This window comes from Uncinocarpus reesii, genomic scaffold (assembly GCF_000003515.1).
Source record: "Uncinocarpus reesii 1704 scaffold_1 genomic scaffold, whole genome shotgun sequence".
Taxonomy (NCBI): Eukaryota; Fungi; Ascomycota; class Eurotiomycetes; order Onygenales; family Onygenaceae; genus Uncinocarpus; species Uncinocarpus reesii.
This window is the reverse complement of record NW_003052500.1, coordinates 1,699,480-1,719,859: the sequence shown is the minus strand read 5'-3', so window position 1 is coordinate 1,719,859 and position 20,380 is coordinate 1,699,480. Positions and strand designations below refer to the sequence as shown.

The window sequence follows — 20,380 nt, the reverse complement described above, 5'->3', positions numbered from 1 at the left end:
TCCTTTAGAAGGCTCCTTTTGAAGCTGCCTATACCCTGCGGAAACCTCCATGGCTGGGGATTTGCTCGTTGGGCGGTAATCCTGATAGAGGTAAATCATCCGTCCACATAGGGACGGAAGTCTAAGATCTCTAGACGTACGGCAGTGTTGGTAATGTGTAACATCACGTACTTGAACCTGCGTAGGCTCCCATCGGTCATTGTGGTAGATGAAGTCGAGATCTCTTAAGTTCAGCTGGGGCTGGTAAATCGCTGGTGAGAAACCAACAGTCAATCAATGAATCAATGTCACCCCTTCCTGTGCATTGATACAGGACGAATGCATCATGTTGTCCAATCACGGCTGGTGAACTGGTGCTGCAGGAGAAGCGGGAGCAGGCCCCCTAAACTAATATCGTTGTACTCCGTACTCCGTATGATAAACTGAAAATAGGCAAAAAGGAACAAGCTTCAATACCCACACCATTCTTGCGGGGGACGGCGCTAAGTTAGTTATCTCGAGCCATCGCTTCTGCCGACACCATGGCCGGCCAGCTCGCTTATCTCGAAAAACCTCCTCTCCCCTATGTACCCGGCCAACGCTTTACCGTCCGCGCGCACAGTCCGCTGTCTCTCCTCCCACCGAAAAGGGGGGAGTATGACTTGAGCCCGGAGGCTAACAAGGAACGAGAAAGGCTCTCTCCCCTTCAGCGGTGTCTCTTACATCCACCGAATGGCGGGTCGTTTGGGGAATCTACCGTTGAGTTTGAGATCTCGCATGGGATCCGACATGGCAAGGATCATTTCTCCCAGATTGTCGCCGTCAACATTCTAGCAACCTCCTCCAAAAGCCCGAAAGCCCTGCAAAACGTCACCAACGCAGTGGCCAAGATCTACGACCCTCTGTATATCGACCACTTTGACGACGACCATGACCCCTTTGTGTATGTTGAGCGTGGCTATGCAACCAAGGTAGCCGTGTACAAGCGACTTGCCAGCCTCCAAGGCACAGTGATTCCCATTCTCTACGGATCGTATGCACTTGACCTCCCTATTGACGGATCAACTCGCAGCGTTCGCCTCATCTTGATGGAGCATGTCCAAGGCCTTTCTATGATGTATCTCAAACCGTAAAACTTCTCATCCGCCGAACGGAAGCGTATCATGAAACTTCTCATTGAGGGGGAATCCACCATCTATACACATGATATAGTTTTGGCAGACCTTCGCCCAAGGAATGTGATTGTGGTGCCGGGTGAACGCCCACAGAAGGTCGACAGAGTCGTACATATAGATTTTGAACATTGTCGCTTGTCTCGTGTCTGGGGGTATCCCACGTTAGAACCAAACTTTCTGCCCGGGACGTTCATATCCCCTCTTTTGCGCTGGCATAAGGTGTGGTCTATGGACAAAAATTTTGGGGACTGGATTGACTGGGATTATCAAGCATGGCTCGAAACTGAGTTCGCTCACACAGCAGCTTCCATAACACAGGAAATAAGAGATAGGTTTCTGCCGGAATGGAGATTAGAAGATTAAGCTGACGGTCAGCTGCTCTGATAGCTCTTCTGCCGGGGAAATGAGAATTATGCTGGAAGATATTTTTGGTTCTCCTCTCTAGAGAATGGATTCAACTACCAATGCAAGAAAGCTTCTAGCACATACGACCATAGGAAGTGGAAAACAGGGCTTCCCGTCCGCTCAGCCGTACTTTAAACCACTTGCCGGCTGGCTAGTAGTTGGGTGGGTGACCACCAGCGAATCCCAGCTGTTGTATGTTTTTTTGGTTCTCCTCCCTTTTTGTTCGATCTGTGCCAAATTGGATGGCTATAATAATCAATGCAAGCTATGATCAAGCACATACGACCACAGGAAGTGGAAAATAGGGCTTCCCGTCCGCTCAGCCGTACTCAAGCCACTTGCCGGCCGGCTAGTAGTTGGGTGGGTGACCACCAGCGAATCCCGGCTGTTGTATGTTTTTTGTCGTCGCTCCCTCCGTGCAGCTGCTTTGTAGTGGCAATGTTGACAGCCAGTCTACTCCTTGTCAATTTCCTAGGCTATAAGTAAAGAACTTCATCAAATGTTTGGTGTTCATCCAGCCTCCTTTGAGTCCTTTCCTCTATCTGCTGCATTTTTGCCTGAACAAAATCCTCCATCTGGCCCCGCTCGTCTGGTGTCAATAGGGAAACCCGATCGCCAAAAGAGCTCAAAGGCCCAAATTACCGTTTGTCGAGGAATGTCCAATATATCTCATTGAACATGAAGCTTTTCATGGCTGCAAGACAAAACCAAAAGAGCCCATTTTCGATAGAGAGCGCCATCCTGTCTGATAGATGCTGTGATTCCTTTAGACTGCCTTGGCAAATCTGTTCATTTTCATGGACGTGGAGCACCCCAAGGAATAGTTGGAGGTGTGGGCGGTATCGGTCCATAAAATTGTTCAAGTCCCAAGCCTCTGGGCTTTCAAATAGGAGCCACCATGGAGCGCTGTACGTAAATTCAGCGGGGGCGACATATGTATATTCCCAGTCGATGACACCGTTAACCGTCAAATCAGACTCCATAACAAGGATGTTCGACGGGCGTAGATCGTCGTAGTAGAGGTGGTATTGGCCATGTTGCACTATAACCTGCTGTGCTATTTTTTGGAAACGACAGCGTGCCACATATCTCCTCCGACAGTCATCCTCATCGGTGATGGCATTGTTGTGTTGGTATTTTAGGTGCAGAAATTGTTGCTCTGCCAGTTCCTGGAAATACTGGGAGGTGCTTTTAAAGGTGTGGTTGTAACTAATCAACAAACTTGTTGGGAGGGAAATTTCCGATGTGTACACGCTTGTTCATGTTGGGAGTCAGAGGCTGCTTTGCAACCCGCCAATTTCCAGAGTCCCATTTCAAACCTCCAATATATTTGAATACTGGCTTAGAGAGCTCTAGCACAATTCAAGCCATCCTGGAGTAGGTGATCTCCAAGTCTGACTTGGGGACATCTGGGTTCAAGCTCAGTGCCAATATTGAGGGATGCTCTCAATGACAGTTGTAATAATGTAAGGACTGCAGCCCCAGCTTCCTGTTCCCAGGACAGTTGGGACAGAAATAGATGTGTGCTGAGCAATAAAAGCCATCACCAAGAGCTTGTCACTGGTTTTTTCACAATGGAAGCGGCTTCAGCCCAGGATGGGAAATATAACAAGAGCATGGAAACCATCTTCAAAGGTGACTGTACTGCACATATTGAATGAGCCAGTTGTGAAGCTTGAAGCGCTAATTGCTTGAAAACCAGGACGATGCTGAGAGGCAAGCTTGAGAGGCAAGGCTGGGGATTTCTGGAGAAGGGGTTAACTAGTCAGTATAGAGCTTTTGTGACTCTTTTTCTGTCAGGTGATTCCAGTCCATTTTGAAGGCAGGTATGATGTTGGATAGTGAAATTGTGAGCTGTAAACAAGGTGAGTCTTAATGAAAGCACCTAAAAATAGGCAGCAGGACTTATGCTGTTTTGGATCACAACAATTATCTCAAACTGGTGAGAAGACCTAGCTTGAGCACTTGTGAGATTCTTGAGAAACCCTTTCTGAATATGGATTGGGGATGAAGGATAATGCAGCACACAAAACAAATCTTGTCTAAGTCAGTGCATAAGCAGTCTAAAGTGCAGGCCAATGGGGGCTTGAAGTCCAAGGCACATATCAGAGCTTTTCAACAAGCCTGCAACATCTTCATGGGATTCAATGGGACAGCCCGCACATCTGCAACTTCTATTAGAGCTTCAAGTTCAGGTGCAATACCCATTGCTGTTCATAACCTCTCGCCCGACCATTTAGATGCGTTTACACAGGCCATCACTCGCATTATAGTGATGGATCTTACAACCCATGTGTTTACACAGATTGTTTATGGAAAGCCAGTCAGCCAGCACACCTATGATTATGCCAAATGTTGCCCAATCTTGAATCCAGTTCCGGCTACAGCATTGCCAGAAGCTGTAGAAATAGCCAAATGTTACCAGAGTCATTTTCAGGCAGATTCACTGATGGTGGACTCTATGGTTGGTGACCCTTCATGATATTCCCTTTCAATTGCATCTGCTAATCCTAGATACTGATGTGATGCATGAAGCTTGCGCAATCCTATCAAAATACCACAATTGGTTCAAAGGAATTCAAGCTCCGCCTACTCGAAATCACTGCTACCACATTCCATGGTATGGCAGTCTCAATCTTCAACCAAGTGCATGACAAGGGATCCGACTCCTGTAACCCAAGCAGCAGCACCAGCAACAAGGACCAACTTGCACGGCCGAGCTCTGAGCTACCAACGCGTCTCCTCCATGCGGACTATATGGACTACGATTGGTATCCCTCGGGTCTTGCTGACGGGGTCGGCTACTGGGCCGAGCTCTGCTTGTTTGGAGGAGTGGTCTTATTCAATCGGGGGGATTCAGAGTGCGAGGTTTGTTCGTCCACCTGATTTTGCCCAGGTTCATAGTGAAGCCGCTGATTCCTTCCTCAAGGCCCTCGATGCCTACTTGCACCCTAAGTTCCCCTATAAAATCTTCAAACTATCCGATTCCCAAGTTGACTCTTTCGTCGACTTTGCACTCTCCGCCACAGACCAAGCTCAGAATCAGCCCCCATCACCTCTTCCCATTCGCACCGAAAAGTATGCACCGCGAATCTGCCCTGATGAGTCCATGGCGCTGCATATCTTCCGCAATAAGTATGAGCGGAAACCACGCCATTTGCGTGGCTTGAGGCCCTCATATCATCGACCACTGAGGTTAGAGGATGATCCACAAATGATGGATTTCATTGAGAGTTATCAGAAACAAAGGAACTCAGATTGAGGATAGCTGGGAGGCCAGCTAGAGTAGTTATCATTTTTCTGTTGTGCTGCCCCTTGTTTCCGTACACTGACACGGGTCAGGGGTAATGCCTTGGGAATAACGTGCATGGAGAACTTGCTGAGAGTGCTACCACTGAAGATCGAATCAACCTGGAAATTAGTGATCTGTTAACTGTCTCATTCAAATATAGGATCAAAAGCAACTTGCAGCCCTGAACGTTGACATGCCCCGGGCGATTGCAGTTATCGAAAGATTCTCTCTCTAAGCGCCTACCCTCGTTCTGCCTCAATATGACCACTTTATCTTGGATTTCGGTTGAAACGCTTGGTTGCTTGGTTTGGATTCAGTGTTCTATTCAAATCCTGCAATTGTAACCTATCCACAAGTGGTTGGTTTTTTGCAATGACTATTCTATGCAAGGTGGTATGAACAAACATACCAGAGGCAATCAAAATGAGCCAGCGGGGGGTCAAGACAGTTCTATAAATGTGTCTTGATTATGATTCAACATGGGGGAACGCGCCGTTTACCAGAGCCGGCTTCTGCTCCTTTGCATCTTGATCCATTATTTTATTCGAGTTGCCTTCTCTCACTGTCCTGGAATATCATCAACCCTGTAACTTCCAATTGTAGCTACTATTGCAAAAAACATCAAATCAAGCGATCCGTAGGGACGCCAGTGATGATGGCTATATTTCGCATGAGACCCTCGATGAGATAACCGCCACCCTGGCCATGTTGTTACTCTCACCACCTGCACAGCATTCTTCTGAAGATCTCGAATCCGATGTGCAAACTATATTCCCCCATACACAGGCAGAGCCTGGAGACTCTCAAGGTAATGTTTACTCGTATTTGTTGGTCTCTATGGTTCTAACATGCACCAGATGCGCCGATCATAATACTGATGACGGCCTGTGCTTGGAAGACAGGACCACCACCAAGAATGATGTATCCTATCAGATACTATCTCAGGGAAGACCACAGGATGTCCAAGTAACCAGGAGCAGTCCCAGGTATCTTTGGAACGCATGGTCAAGCAAGAGCATTATTCTTTCCGCATGACAGTATCGATATACGCATTGAACAGATTACCATGGGTAGTCAAGATGGGTAGTCAAGACCTACAAAAGAGACGTTATTAGCATTGATCAAACAAATCTCATAGACACAACATACTCTTGAGATCTGCAAAGCGGCTTCCCCCGGAATTCTACTTCCTTATTTTCTTCAGAGCATTTTCCACGCGATGCAACAGCGGAGGAGGGACTACAGCGGCGAAGGGCGGCATCTCTCAACTCTGAAGCCCATAAGCTGAGCCAGGCAGCGACCTTCTGGAACAACCCCTTGTCATTTCTCGTCTCATTGTTGGCTACAAACAATAAGGAACAGGCAAGAGAGCTAGGCTTCGATATCAAAGCACTGGCAACGAATTCCTCCTTTGTCATCTTCCCACAGTCGACAAGTGCTTTAATTTCCTCTCTCTTTTCCAAGGCCTCATCATACTCTTCCAACTCGCTCACCTTCCGCGCCGCAAATGCCTCCAGCGCTTCCGTGTTGTCAGATTCCTCCTCGCACTTCACCCACTCAGTGTGAAAGTGTCGGCGCAGTTGTGTAAAAGGAAAGCTGCAATAATCATTAAAGCCAGATAAGAGGAGCATGTGCAGCCACATGGCTCCAGATGCTTGTGACCACTTTATAAGACTGGAGAGCTCTCTCTCTTCATGCCCTGGCATTTTTCCCTCTTCCTCCTCTAAAATTTGTATAAAAGACTCTAGGCACTTTAAGTATCGGGCAGCAATCTTGGGTGGCTCATCATCCTCACAATCCCAAGCACTGTTGACAGGTCTGTCTTGAAGAAGCCACCATGGTGCTGAGCCAAACAGCTGAGCAGGGCCAATATATGACCACTCAAGATCCACCACTCCAATGACAGTGAGGTCTTCCTTGCTTCGAACAATCAGATTTGCCAAGCCAAGATCATCACAAATCAACTTGAACTTGCAATGGTCATATTTTGCATTTACCAAGTCTGGTATCAGGATTTTTAGAAACTGAAATGCCACATATTTGTTTTTTGCATCATATAAACCAGCAGTAGAGTTTGGCTGCTGAACAAGCTGCTCCCAGTCCTGCCCAACAACATATTGAAAATATTCAGTTGTTGTTGTATACCCATGGTGTCGGTCGCCTATAAATCATTTGTTTAGTGAATGTACTTCCCAACTTAGAGAGAGAAGGGGAAAGCAACGTGTCATACCAAAGGTATTGACGCCTCCATTTTGTAGGATACTATGTGCCTTGAAAGTTAGAGGGCGTGCCGGTGTAATTTGGGGTTCAACCCCCGGCCATGGCAGGCTACCGATCCGGTCAAAATCAAGCTTGAAAAGCTGAAGCAAATAATTCGCCAATTGCCTGTAGATAATTTCAATATCACTATCACTGATATCTTCCCTCATAAGTCTAGTGGGGCGCTCGGCATTGGGATCCTTGAGAAGGTCGCTGAGGTTCACACCATTGACAAAGTCCATCATAATAAACGGACCCAGATCAAGTGGGTTGCTGGCAGCAACACCCCATGCCTGGACTCTTGGGACAGGAATGGTAGTCCTGGTGCACCCACGACGCTCGCGATGCCCGGAATGCAAGCATCAAAGGTATGTTATGTTAGGCATCAACTGTGACATTCCCAGCCGAAGTCTGCTTTTGATTCAGTCAAGGGGCGTGCCAAGCTTTTGTGGTCATCCAGAGCACGCTGCCAAGGTTTTGTCCATGGCTTGCTTTGGATGGAATACACTCTCTTACTGCTTGCTTGCATTGAGTCCTTTCAATCCGGAATGTCAGGCGGATCCGAGGAATGAGCTATAGCAATGGATCCGCAGCAGCCAACCTCCAAAGCACTTCAAAGTTTGTCCTACAGCAAAACGAATTGTCGCTTCTTCAATCATTAGTTAACCAGTGTTTGCAGACCGCATCAACGGGGATATTGCACAGCTTCTCCAGCGATTCGAGAACATCATGGCTGCCGCGACGGTAAGCCCAGGCAACACCGGTTCGGCTCATGCAGGGACAAAGCTGACGGAAGCTTTATGCAGGTGAACAACCCAAGTCATACTGCCTCTGCCATAGAGACATATCAGCTAGATGTGGAGTCGACTGCTCTTGTGTGTCGCCTTGCTTCCCTTCTATTTCGCAGCATCCTGAGTTGCCATTTCTAGGTCCGTGCCGCAGAGGATGTCTTAGCTCTTACTAGGACCATGAAAGAATCATGGCTTTTTGGGAAGTTGGAGACCATGGGTGAAGATGACAGGGACGTAGAGAGGAGGGAGCAACTGGACCATGATGTGGAGGTAGTGAAGAAAGCGGTGGACGAAGAGCTGCTGAAATTGGATCGATAATCTATCCAATGCTTGTCCGTTGTTCGCTTTGGGGTTCTACAGAGGCGTTGGAAATACGGGGCGGCTGTCAGGTTTTAATCGGATACCCGGGCGCTAAAGGCTATATTAATAGAAAGGAATCTCGAGTTCTAGTAATATTAGGAATATATCTTAATATAAATTTGAATGAAGAATCCCAATCCATTGTTGCGCTCGATTGCTTTCCACTATCGATTTGAGTCTTTGCGAACGATTGGCTTGGTTGTCCCACCCCGCGACCTCAGATGGGATGCCGTACTGCTGACTTCCCAAGACCATAGCTCTCTTCACTCATCACACTTGACCAGTTTTCGAGATAGTCGGCGCTGAGCGTGGGCAAGTTCCTCCTCCCTATCTCAACCCTCATTCCCATGTCTCCCCATTGCCCTCCAGCAACAGCCGCGGCCTTTGCCAACTCCGCCACGAAACTTCCGCCATTGACCCTCGTCGTCGCAACAACTCCAATAACCCTCCCATGCCAACCCCAGGGCATCTCACGTCTCGGAATTGGCCATGGCGGCACACTTCCATGGCCCCGCATCAAGTGCGACATGAGCTTTTTCGCGCGCGTCACGACCCGTCCGCCCCTCGCAGCTCAGTCCCAAAGCACAATCCCCACAACGCGATTAACGCGGTTATCATGGGAAGAAAAACATATGACTCTCTCCCTAACCGGTTTAGACCGCTTCCGAAACGGCTAAACGTTATTATCACGCGCGATGAGTCTGGGATGGTATGCGAAAGAGCGGTGGTTGAATGGAGGGCTGCGAAGGAAAGAGAGCGACAAAAGGAACGGGAGTGCCACAGTGAGACTGCAACGGAGTGTAAAAAGTGCTCGTCCGCAGACAAGGATGATTCGATTGATGGCCAACAAGAAGAGAACCCTGATATCCTGGTGTCCAACAGTGTGGAATCTGCCCTGACTACGCTCCAGGACAACTTTGGCCTGTTCTCCCAAGGTGGCAAACGAAGCCTTGGGAGTGTCCTCGTAATTGGTGGCGGCGAGATATATGCCTCGTCGCTAAGCCTGGATTCTTCTACTTTTGGCCATAAGATGAGAATCGTTGTGACTGATGTGCGGCGGCCTGCCACTGAAGTTGAGAAGAACGAACCATCAAATTCGACCAATGGGTTTGACTGCGACACTTTCTTTCCCGTTGATCATCTGATTGGAAACGAGGAATGGCGAGAAGCGTCCCCAGCTGAAGTTTCGGAATGGGTTGGTGAGAAAATACCTGAAGGTTGGGTATGGGAGCGAGATGTGGCCGTCCGCTTCCTTGGATTTGAGCGAAAGTGACTCTCTAGGCAATGGATTTCCGCTCGATATGACCTACTTTGACACGACTGGATTCCCAAGCTATCATTACCACTAGGAGCCCCCAGCCAAACCAACATGGTTTTGAATAGCAACAGCCTTTCCTCTTCAGCGTTGATTCTGTTGGGCGCCACCGGTGACTCCAAGGAAACACTGAGATTCGGGTTTTTATGAGATGAAATCACTCTTCCGAGGGTTGATCAAAGTCACTTGCTTTCAGAAAAGATTCACAATGCTCAATCCTTCACTAGAAGGATTCATGGTGGCGCCATTCACTAGCTCTAGCGGCCGTTTCTTAGTGTCTGATACCCTATCAATACATGCTCCTTCCCCCTCGTCTTCTCTACTCTCCATTTTCTTTGCTAGCCACCTCATCAGTACTTGATACAAGGGGCCAGGTCAATCCTCATTTGACTCCTACGGCTTATACGCTGAATATAACTCCATATCCGGCCTCTTTTTACATGCCTATTTAGCGGCTTACCTACTAAGTAATAATATGATTACTGTCTAGGATATTATTATATAGTTGTCCTGGGCTGGGCAATATGAGCTAGCCAGGCGGGGTTGAGAGATGCTACTATCTCGCAGGATGAGCGAGAAGGACGCAACTACGCTGGATGAAGTACACACAGAGATCGATGATATCAAGGCCCGAACGTGAGTTTCTTTTAGGGCTCTACTATTTTGTTCTGTCTTGGCTGACATGGGCGATAGGTATAACTTTGAAAAGCGTAGGTCTCTCTCATATTACGTCTTCGCGAGGACATAATGGATGAAATACTGGACAAACGCATCCGGCGGAAGAAAGTTGAGTGCCTCGTCCGCCGGCTTGGATGGGGACCGCAAGACGCCCCTAGCGAGGGTGGTACTAGCTTTTCCCGCGCGGGAAGCCGTGCCGCATCAGGGGCTCCATTCCTGCCCTGCACAACCAATGCAAGATCAAGAATTTCTTTCGCCGCTTCTTTGGATGGCACTTCAGGCGCGACTATGATGACCCAGCCCTTCAACACCTTGTATTTGACTTTGAAGGAAATGGCATGGACTTATATAGGTCCTCGGAGGAGTCCTTATGCAAATATGTTGGAAACGCAGAAGTCGCTCATGTACTATACATGCACCTCCGCCATAGCTACTTCCACTTCGTATGCTACTTCCCCATCCACTGTCTGTCTCCAGCCCCCTCACTCATCCAGCCCATCACAGGTGCCTCTTGTGCTGTCGAAATCCCCGACAACCACTCCCAACCATCGCGCAACATCACCTGAACCTGTCCCCATTTCTCACTTTGACACGACCTCCGTCACCCAATCGCTCCCATCAACCGTTCGACTGCGAAAGAAAAATCTCCGCGTGCTGGTGAATGACCCTTCTCTCCCAGGCTGCTGTGCTGGCAGACACTGACATCCAGTAGTAGGGTTACAATGTCCGCATTTTTCACACCCGCCGTGTCCCCAACCCGCCACCCCAAGCCTGACTTCCCTTCCCCAAGCGCGAGTACCGACGATGTCTTTGCCTTCTTTCAAGACTACCATGACTTCATACTTGGCAGCCAGTGCTGCAACCTCTCACACCGAACATGCTCTTTTTTAGGGGCGACCCTTTACAAACTGCCCCTGTCCAACCTCGCCAGTTGCTTCAATCATGAGAGACTTGTGGAAACATTATATGAAGACATCCACAATAATTCCCCATATGCTGCTGTAAGAGACCATACCCTGTCACCCTACCACCTTGCAAGACTAACTGTCTGCCCAGTGATCTCACATATGGCCTGACACCCAGGTGCTCCCCATTCTCCTCTTCACATTCAGCATAATCACCCAGACAGCAGTGTTGCCAGTCTTTGTAACTGTCCTTGTGTCTACCATAATAATGTGTATTTTTTATGCCCTAAATGGGCATGTGGCGCGATGGCTCCCTCAGATGTTTTGCTTCCATAAGCATTGTGTTGTTTTTGACTGGACTTTCATACAGCGCACACTTCATGTTGTATGAGAACTGCAAAGTGCCTTGTCTGGAAATTAAACAGACCATTTACAACTACGGAGGTCGCCGCCACATGTTTTGGTCCTTCAGTATAGGGGCCTCTCCCAAGCCTTCGACGCAGCTTAGCGGTCCACCAACCCCCCTTACCCCCGCAAGATCACCCTTAAACTCAAGCCTGCGAACGCCCGAAAGTGTGCCAAGGATTCAAGGGGACCAAAACATATGGCGGCGACCCTCCGTAGTCACCACTGACAGCAGTAATCTATAGGATTAAGCAGCTATCTTGTTTGTCCCAGACAACTTGCTTGTCTGCATTGTTTTGCACATGGAAATTGGTGTTTGGCATAAATTGTGTGTTAACCACAGGTGGCCTGCCCGCGAGCTGCTCTGATTGCTTTTCCTACAATGAGCAGCTCAGATCTCTCTAAAAGACCCACAAGAGATTCAGAGAGGCCACCTGGGGGCTGGAAAGTTGCTGCTATAATCTCTGGCTCTTGACTACATGTGTTATGCCTCAATGTGGTGAGTCTGGTGATCTAGTACCTGACAGTGCTCAAACATTCATTAAGATGCAGATGACACCTGAAGGGGAAGCAAAAGATAGCACATCTGGTGGGAAATAATTCTTTCTGAGAGCAAATCTGATTGATTCTAATAACTCTCTCCACTGCTCTTCTCCTACTGCATGCTCGTGGTGCTTTAGGACATGAGTGAACTGATGGTGTGTGTGAACTTGCTAGGCATGTCAATCAGAGAATCTTGCTTGAAGAAACTTTAAGACTTTGACAAGTGCACTGGCAGAGAGTATAAAGCTGTGAATGTCTTCAATAAATTTGAAATATCACAAAAATTATTGAAACTTATGATTACTGATTCTGATTCTATATCTTTAACACTCTTAAGTGACTTATCTCAAATTACTCAAGATAGTGAACTGAACATGCTGAAACAATCTAATAAATCAGTGATAAAGAATTAACTGTGTGCACCAGTTCTAACTTCTGCAAAGTAGATTGATGTAAAATATGAAATTGCAGATAGAATAATGTTGAGATCATTTTCTGTTGAAAAATACTTTGAGAATACATTTCAGAATGATTGTAGCTGATGATTAAAAAGATTGGATAATTTGGATTAATGAAAAAGTCTCACATCAGCATGTGAAGAAGAAAAAAGAGAGGATTGGATGATTGCAGAGTGACAGAGTCAAAAAAAAAAGTGAAGAGAAGAAAGAAATGATGAAAAATAGCATGCTCATGTGAGAATTGCAGACTCATCAAACTGAGATAGAATGAAGAGAGCTGAAGAAAGCTGAAGATACCTGAAGAATATCAGAATATATATGAAGAGGAGTGAGACAAAAAGCAGCCAGGGCATCTTTTCACACCAGAGATGAAAGAGTGAATGGGCAAAAACATACACCAGCTGGGATTTGCTGGTGATCACCCACCCAACTACTAGCCAGCTGGCAAGTGGCTTGAGTAACTACAGCTGAGCAGACAGGAAGCCCTATTTTCCACTTTCTGTGGTCATATGTGCTAGGATGGTTCCTGCATAGACCCTTGAGTTGGATGCTTTTGCGCTGCCATCACTTGCGCAATTTTGCTGTGTTTGGTGAGTTTTGGCGCAGAGTTTTTTTTTGTCAGTCTGCTGATGAGAGTGTAGAGTATGCGCATGCCTTGCCTTCGCTGTTTACCCCAGTACGGGGACCCGGCTGTCGTGTGAGGTTTTGCCAGGTGAAAAGAAGTGCGATTAGTGCCGCAAGGCACATCATCCTTCCGGTGGGTGCTATCCGCGCGACCAGGTGTGTGTTCTTTGTATGGACTCGACTGATGCTCTGCAAAAGGTCATCGACCTCAGGAGCCAATAATCATGTCTGGATGAATGGGCAAATTGAGTAGAATTTGTTGAGTTATTAATTTGTTGGTTCTACAAGGGCTTCCCACAAGTGGCTGAAAGGGGTGTGCCAATTGAAATTCTATGGATTCAACCGGCAGATTAGCGATCACAGAAAAGTGCTTCGAGTTGGTGACTGATAATACTGGATTGGTAGTCTGCTGATAAACATAAGCAACAATTAAAATACGTGGTTAACTTGGTTTGATGACAGGGTTATCAGTCAATCGTGTGCATCCTCAGTCAACCTATAAGCAATATCTATTCGAGTCAAAGGGGTATTTTTGAGATATGAATGTGCTGCAAAGTCTCTGGATTCAAAAACACCATCACCATGCTCTATCACGGGCATAGACAGAAAGAAGTAGGGTTATAATATAAACAGCGTCAAAAAGGGCACAGTCTCACCACTATATATTTGCAGGTTTAAGCAGGAATCAATTTGATAAAAAACAAAATTCTTAGGCTGTCAACTAGAGCAGCAGAGGGAAAATTCCAGGGTATCCATTAGCCGCTCTTCACACTAACCAAAGAGGAAGAAGCCCATTAAAATATATCAACAGGAAGATAATTTTGGCTTTGCCAAAATCTGGTATCATGATTCTGTTTCCTGCCGCCCCAATGGAACCCTGACACCGGGAAATGTGGAACAGCTCAGGCGCCCTCAGACTTGTGGGTTTCTTTTATGAATTTTACAAACCATTTCTTGTGCACTAGGCCCGCGTACTGGCCATCACGGAGCACACACATGTACCGTAGGCCTAATTTAACAAAGCACTGATAAACAAGATTGATCGGCGAATGGACGTCTAGCGCAACAGGTGACTAAGAGGCAGTGTTAGCAGTGGGCTCAAGAAAAGCAAGGTAAACACCTCGAAATGATAATGCAGAAAATAGAAATCTACATACTGGGTCGATATAAGGCGTAAAGTCCGTTGGTTCGAAACCGTCCTGGTCTTCCACATTGTGCCACGACGTATTCATCGACATCAAGCACATTGTATCTTCCGTTTCCAATGTGTCTAGAGCAAACTCAAGCTCAGGGGCTGGTATAAAACCAACGAGGACTTTGTTACGCAGAATCGGAAGACCGCTGTCTAATTCGCCACCACGGAGGAGCCTATCAAGTTTGATACGAAGTTCAGAAGCAGGGATAAGAGGAGATTCGGTAATGTCAATGATGCGTGACATTCGGACAGGGGGTACAATTTCACCAAGCTCAGTATCGGTGATGGGGTTAAGCTTATTATCAAGATAAGGATAAGAATTCATGTCCGTAAGAAGGTCCTAGTCTCACTGTTAGCTTTGCCTGAGAGGAACGGTATAAACATTTTACGCACATATATACTCAACGGCTCCAGAGCATTCGCAGTCCACTTCGCACACAAAATCGCTAGGGAAAAGGGAAGGACGTGATCCAGGCTACCGGTCAATTCAAACAAAATAACGACCAAAGTCAAAGACAATCTAGTCACACCACACATGGTAGAGCCAGCGGCAATAAGGGCATACACTCCCGGGTTGACACAGGCCAAAGGGCCTCGAGTACTCGGACAACTCCCGAAAAGGAAGGAGTTTGGATAATGGACGACAAAATATTGCGCAATATGCCCAATCGTTCTGCCCATTAGGCCTCCAACAACCATCGAAGGCACGTAAATACCGGCGGGTACTTTGATGCCGAAAGTGACAATCGTTAGGAAAGCCTTGATCACGAAAGCAATGATAAGGTAACGGATTACGTCCGGGATTTCTTCCTTTGTTGGGCATAGTCCTGTATTGCTTGCCTGGGCGTAATCACAGGGGCTTGCGAGCTCAAAAAGGAGCTCAGATACCGCCAATTTTGTGTACCGATTCCACCAACTCATGATGCCGGTAAGAAATGCGACCAAAATGACCTCTAACATTGGCCATCGTTTGATCGCCGGAATTGCTCTAAAGGACTGAGCCCAAACTTTTGAAGCTTTGATAAAAAGCGCTCCAGCAGCTCCACCCAGAGCACCAAGAATCATAAATAATGCAAGCTCGAACAGCTCCCAATCCGATAAATAATGTACTTGGAATAACACAATCTTTCCAGTTCCATAGGGGTTTAGAAACTTCAATGAAAGCGCGGCAACCTAAAAAAATGTCAGTAACACTACCCGAGACTAGTTCTTAAAAGGTTAAACTTACAATGCAGCAGAAAAATGTGCGGAAGAGGGTTTTCGGAGGAAAGTAATAACTACAGCAAGGTGAGTTAGTAGATCTGTAACTCACATCGGCAGGGTAGTTATCACATACCTAACTTCTTCTAAACTGAACAAAACACCGCCAATTGGAGCACCAAACGCGACGCCGACACCACTGGCAGCACTTGCACTCAGAACTTCACGCCGTTTACCGTCGTTATGCTGATATTTTGAAAATATTCGACAACAGATATTCCCAATAGCAGTGGATATATGCACATAAGGGCCTTCTTTGCCAACACTCAGGCCTGATGCAACACTAAGAACTAGTGCTAAGGTTTTGATAATCAGAGTCTTCATCCCAAGGTAGCCATGGATAACGAACCCGCTTAGGATGACTTTGACCTCTGCAACCCCGCTACCAGCTGCAGAATAATAGACCATTGGTGGAGCCGAACCATCGGAAGCATCAGTTGCACCTGTATCGGACCCAGCTTTAGGATCTGATCGGGTGGGAATATCTTCAGATATACCCACTCCGCCAGCCGCAAGATCTTCATCCAATGTTGAAAGTGAAATTGAGGATGGAACAACGGTTTTGGTTAAGAGCGTAAGAAGACAAGACGCGGCTGCAAGAACAACGGCCCAGGCGACAAAGGCGGCGAAGTCAACCCAAGGCTTGTCGACTTTTGAAATTCCAAAGATATCAGACCATGTTCTCCATGACTGGCATTCATCCTCCCCTACACAGCAATGATGCCTACTAGAGAACCAGTTGTCTGTGCAAAACCCTTCCTTAAGGTCATACAGCGCCCGTTCAGTCACATCCACGAAATAGGCGAAGCAAGCAGTCACGATTCCAATGACGGCGACGAGAATCCAGCCCTGTGCCCCATCGACCCAGGCTAAGAATCTGCCACGGATATCCTTTCGGCTCCTCAACTCTCGGAGCCGGATCCCGTCGGCGATAGTATCGTGGACCCAATCCGTGGAGGTAAACTGATCGTACCAAACTCTGTTATCCGAAAATCGCGCCTCGGCTCCCGAAGGAAGATTGTCGGACCACTGGATAGCGCCATTTGGGCCAAATCTCGTAGCCTGGGAGTTTGCACGGCTGTGATTTTTGGACATGCGGACACTGCCAGCAGCGCTATTATGCCTAAAGAAGGCATCCGGTCGGGGAGGAGCAGGTATCGTGGTATAGGATCGCTGCGCACCATCGCCGCCTAGAAGACTGACTCTCTCGCCCATGTCCTGCACGCGCCTGGAGGGTCGATCTAATCCGGTGAACTGGATGCCTTGGTGACGACGAAGCGTGGTTGGAGAAGGAGGGGAGGTGATCGGGAGGAGACTTGAGGTTTCATCGTCCGCATCGCCATTGCTTTGGCCTTCGGCGAGGGGTCGTGAAGAAACTGAGCGCGCCATTTTCGTGATTCAGATGATTACCATCTTCTTTTAAATCACACCGCACCTACGTAGAAATTAGCAAGCTGGTCAGATGAGACCGAATGGAGCCAAGGCAATTCTCGTGCTCGTCCATCTCCACAACATGGCTCACACGGTTCTCAGCGCTCCGACTGTGACCTCAAGATCAGTTGCAGGCATACCTTGCGTACAAGCAGACTTGGCTAGTGACTGTGGTGAAGAACAAACGAAACAGACATGTACTCACTCTTATATACACATGTAGGCTCCGGCTGTGCAAACAAGAATGCAGCAATATACCAGCATTCCAGGAAGCAGGTGAGAGGAGCAAGGCAGGGATAGTCAACTATCATCTGATACCCTTGACTCCAGTGATGTCTTGCTACCAAGGCCCTATGATTTAGTTAGTCAGTTAGTGAGCTTGCGGGAACGTGAACCGCGCTTGACGCCACTTTGATCATCGTAGTTATGGCTTGGCACCCTCAGAGAATCATGTCTGAGCCCTCTCTCAGCAGCAAATAATAACTGTCAAATAATAATATGTGCTGGAATGGGGATGATTGAATACTCATTGGCAATAAGAAGCGGCGAGGATGTTGGTTGAGCAGCCGTTGCACTGAAGCTCGAAGTTGGTAAAAGCAGCGAGGACTCTTGCTGACTAAGCGGCCATCCAACGCGAAGAATTTGTCGAAAATCGATTGCTTTGGAGGAATATGGCAGAGTCTGCTCTGTACCGGTGAAAGCCGATCTATACGCCGAGACACTGATGTCTGGGTAACCTCCCGAGCTTGAGTCGATACATAACAAACATCGTCTGCGGATGCATGTCCTAATGGGAATGTTAGGCCGGGCGCAGTTCTCGATGGCCTCAGCGCTCAGTATAAAGACAGTGTGTCGAATAACGGCCTTTGTTTATTATTTGTCTGGTCTGCAATGATGCGGGCTATTACGTTTCAGCGGTACCTAGTAACCTAGGTCGATGGATCACGGTCCCTACCATTTTTACATGCATGACTAGATGGCTGTTTGCTGAAACGGCAGCGGTTCGTTGCCAATTCCTTCTGACAAGCAGTCGGAGCAACCCATTACTTACTTCAATAACCGAGAATCCTCAAAAACCATTGTGGTGTAATCCACCCGAGGACTATTATGCAGTTATCAATATCTCGAACCTCGCTGATACGCCACCGACGATAGATAGCTCCACACTCTGCTAATGAAACACGACCCGCAGAGTTTCAGGAATAGAGTCAAAGATCCGGTTAGTAAAGAAACCTTTGAGAAGAACTCGGGAGATGAACGGATACAGGAATCGAGACTCTGTTCTCTTGTGATGCAAAAAGTTGCGTGATACAGAGACGGTTCGCAAGACGTGCCAGCTTCAACTACTGCCGGTGGACTTGCAACAAACAGGAGAATTTTCCAAAACGACCAGTGCAAATGGATGGTCCTTGTCGACTATCATGCGACTTCTTTAAAGCAAGCAGAAAACTCATCACTATGGGAAACTTATCACCGCTCACACTACGCAACTCCGCAGCTATTTGTTGCGGAGAGCGGGAGGAGCGAGAAGGTGTTAATTAGACCTACATAATTTGAGGCATTTGCGCTACGAGGTTTGCATTCAAAGACCGTACAAAAAAAAAGACGCATTGTTGCGTGATTTTGGTTTACAGCAATCATACAATATATGAAGCAAGCTCTGTCGAATTGAAATTCGGCAGTGAGAGAGTCTTAGCAATCTGATTACATCCGGCAAGATGAAGCTCCCAGTGCCTGGTCTCTCGGGACATTTGGCCAAATTTCTAGTGGCTGTACTGTCATCGCAACTTGTTCTTGTTAATGGAGTGAAGTTTCAGCTAAAAATCAGTGACTGCAGTCTGTTGGAAGAAGGTGTCATCTCCAAGGGACTGGACAGTGTGAAAGTACTGGTGAGTTCTTTTATTTACCTTAGCAAGCCCACCACTCTTTCTAACAGTGGCGACAGCTTACTACTGCAGAAGCCCGCACTTCAAGTCTAGTCAAAGCGCTCAAGAGGAACCCAGGACCGGATGATTTGGTCAAAGGCTCTGACCTTTCCGCTCTGATGTTTTTCGAAACCGTGTACGGAAAGATAAATCCATGCAGTGATATTTCAAAGGTGGAGGGTATACATCGTTAGTCATTCCCTGTTAGAAAGCGTGATCTATTCAGCTATTTACTCCGATTAGAAAAGATGACAACGATGCTCAAGCATTTCGATGATCCCGAATATAAGCTCCACATTGTATGTCGAGAAAAGTTCCTATCGGATGATGACCCTGACAGTAAGTTTTTCTCTTGGACCGGTCAAATACATTCGAGAATCAAGTTTGTCCTTATGAACTATATGTCTATAGTATACGACCCCAAACGTGAAATCAAAGACAATCGACCAATGGAATGGGGTGGCCAACAGGTAGCCTATTTTGACAAAGAGGCGGACCTAAAGCCATGCAGTAGTGGGAAAACAGAGGCATGGTCCTCGACAAACGGGAGGTGGGATACCGGGCAATTAGTAGACCTCATTGTCGTGTGTGACCTGGCGCTGAAACCTTCGAATTGGAATGACATCAATTCTGCGTCCATCGCGAGTCTACGGAAAAAAACGTTTGAAACCGATTCGAGAACAATTGACAGCATTGATTATGCCAATATGGCAACTATATTGGCCCATGAATTCTCACACTCAAGCTTGATGCTTTGTAATGACCGTACAGGTATGTACAGCCTATAGAACCCCGGCATCTGTCTAATCAGGATAATAGTTGATGAAGAACTCGGAAACGAACCATGCTACGGGTGGAAACTCATCACCCAGCTTGCCCGGGAGAAGCCAAAGTTCGCACTTGGGAATGCTGGTAAGTTGAACTTCCATTGACCTGATGAAATCTAAAACTGGAAGTGACTCGATTGTACTAATTCGAATCCCACAGACTCCTTTTCGATGTTCCTTCTCGGCAAGTATCCCAGGCCAAAACCTACTTTTGAATTTGGCATCACGTAGCTAACCATATCATTTCTCTAGGATTGTCGCTCGATAAAAATGACTGGTCAACGGGAAACAGTAAACCTGTTCCTCCCGATTTTCCCGGTCCAATTGGCCGCCTTAGCTGGAAAAATGGGAAGTGGGAGAAATAAGGCTGGTTTTACTGATAGAAGAGAGTATCCATAGTCCCGCCATATACGTTTTGTCAAACATCAGCCACGCTCTTTTTTTTTTAAAGAAAAAGAACCAACAAGAATTTCGAATACGAATTCCACAGAGCATTTGATCTACCCAGGTTAAAAGATTCCCGGTCCCGACATGACTGTCAGGGCGAAAAACC

General features: G+C 47.1%; 8 protein-coding genes across 8 annotated transcripts; 5 read left to right on the top strand and 3 right to left on the bottom strand.

Moving 5' to 3' along the window:
- Positions 1 to 521: 521 nt before the first annotated feature.
- UREG_00773 (uncharacterized protein) lies at positions 522 to 1,112 on the top strand (the record flags this gene model as incomplete). Its single annotated transcript, XM_002541213.1, has 1 exon — positions 522 to 1,112. The coding sequence occupies one exon, from the start codon at positions 522 to 524 to the stop codon at positions 1,110 to 1,112; it is 591 nt and encodes a 196-aa protein (XP_002541259.1).
- A 1,085-nt stretch (positions 1,113 to 2,197) lies between these two features.
- On the bottom strand, positions 2,198 to 2,822 carry UREG_00772 (uncharacterized protein; the record flags this gene model as incomplete). The annotated part of the gene is made up of 2 exons (XM_002541212.1): positions 2,198 to 2,747; positions 2,782 to 2,822. 2 exons carry the CDS (start codon positions 2,820 to 2,822, stop codon positions 2,198 to 2,200), a joined length of 591 nt encoding a protein of 196 aa, XP_002541258.1.
- Positions 2,823 to 3,576: 754 nt separating this feature from the next.
- Positions 3,577 to 4,821, top strand: UREG_00771 (uncharacterized protein; the record flags this gene model as incomplete). The annotated part of the gene is made up of 3 exons (XM_002541211.1): positions 3,577 to 4,023; positions 4,095 to 4,427; positions 4,489 to 4,821. The coding sequence occupies 3 exons, from the start codon at positions 3,577 to 3,579 to the stop codon at positions 4,819 to 4,821; spliced, it is 1,113 nt and encodes a 370-aa protein (XP_002541257.1).
- A 1,117-nt stretch (positions 4,822 to 5,938) lies between these two features.
- Positions 5,939 to 7,352, bottom strand: UREG_00770 (uncharacterized protein; the record flags this gene model as incomplete). Its single annotated transcript, XM_002541210.1, has 3 exons — positions 5,939 to 5,945; positions 6,001 to 7,012; positions 7,082 to 7,352. The coding sequence occupies 3 exons, from the start codon at positions 7,350 to 7,352 to the stop codon at positions 5,939 to 5,941; spliced, it is 1,290 nt and encodes a 429-aa protein (XP_002541256.1).
- A 1,256-nt stretch (positions 7,353 to 8,608) lies between these two features.
- Positions 8,609 to 9,534, top strand: UREG_00769 (uncharacterized protein; the record flags this gene model as incomplete). The annotated part of the gene is made up of 2 exons (XM_002541209.1): positions 8,609 to 8,781; positions 8,919 to 9,534. The coding sequence occupies 2 exons, from the start codon at positions 8,609 to 8,611 to the stop codon at positions 9,532 to 9,534; spliced, it is 789 nt and encodes a 262-aa protein (XP_002541255.1).
- Positions 9,535 to 10,323: 789 nt separating this feature from the next.
- UREG_00768 (uncharacterized protein) lies at positions 10,324 to 10,956 on the top strand (the record flags this gene model as incomplete). Its single annotated transcript, XM_002541208.1, has 1 exon — positions 10,324 to 10,956. One exon carries the CDS (start codon positions 10,324 to 10,326, stop codon positions 10,954 to 10,956), a length of 633 nt encoding a protein of 210 aa, XP_002541254.1.
- A 3,135-nt stretch (positions 10,957 to 14,091) lies between these two features.
- Positions 14,092 to 17,033, bottom strand: UREG_00767 (CLC channel protein; the record flags this gene model as incomplete). Its single annotated transcript, XM_002541207.1, has 5 exons — positions 14,092 to 14,262; positions 14,347 to 14,724; positions 14,778 to 15,557; positions 15,613 to 15,661; positions 15,721 to 17,033. 5 exons carry the CDS (start codon positions 17,031 to 17,033, stop codon positions 14,092 to 14,094), a joined length of 2,691 nt encoding a protein of 896 aa, XP_002541253.1.
- Positions 17,034 to 19,248: 2,215 nt separating this feature from the next.
- On the top strand, positions 19,249 to 20,192 carry UREG_00766 (uncharacterized protein; the record flags this gene model as incomplete). The annotated part of the gene is made up of 3 exons (XM_002541206.1): positions 19,249 to 19,771; positions 19,820 to 19,912; positions 20,080 to 20,192. The coding sequence occupies 3 exons, from the start codon at positions 19,249 to 19,251 to the stop codon at positions 20,190 to 20,192; spliced, it is 729 nt and encodes a 242-aa protein (XP_002541252.1).
- Positions 20,193 to 20,380: the final 188 nt, after the last annotated feature.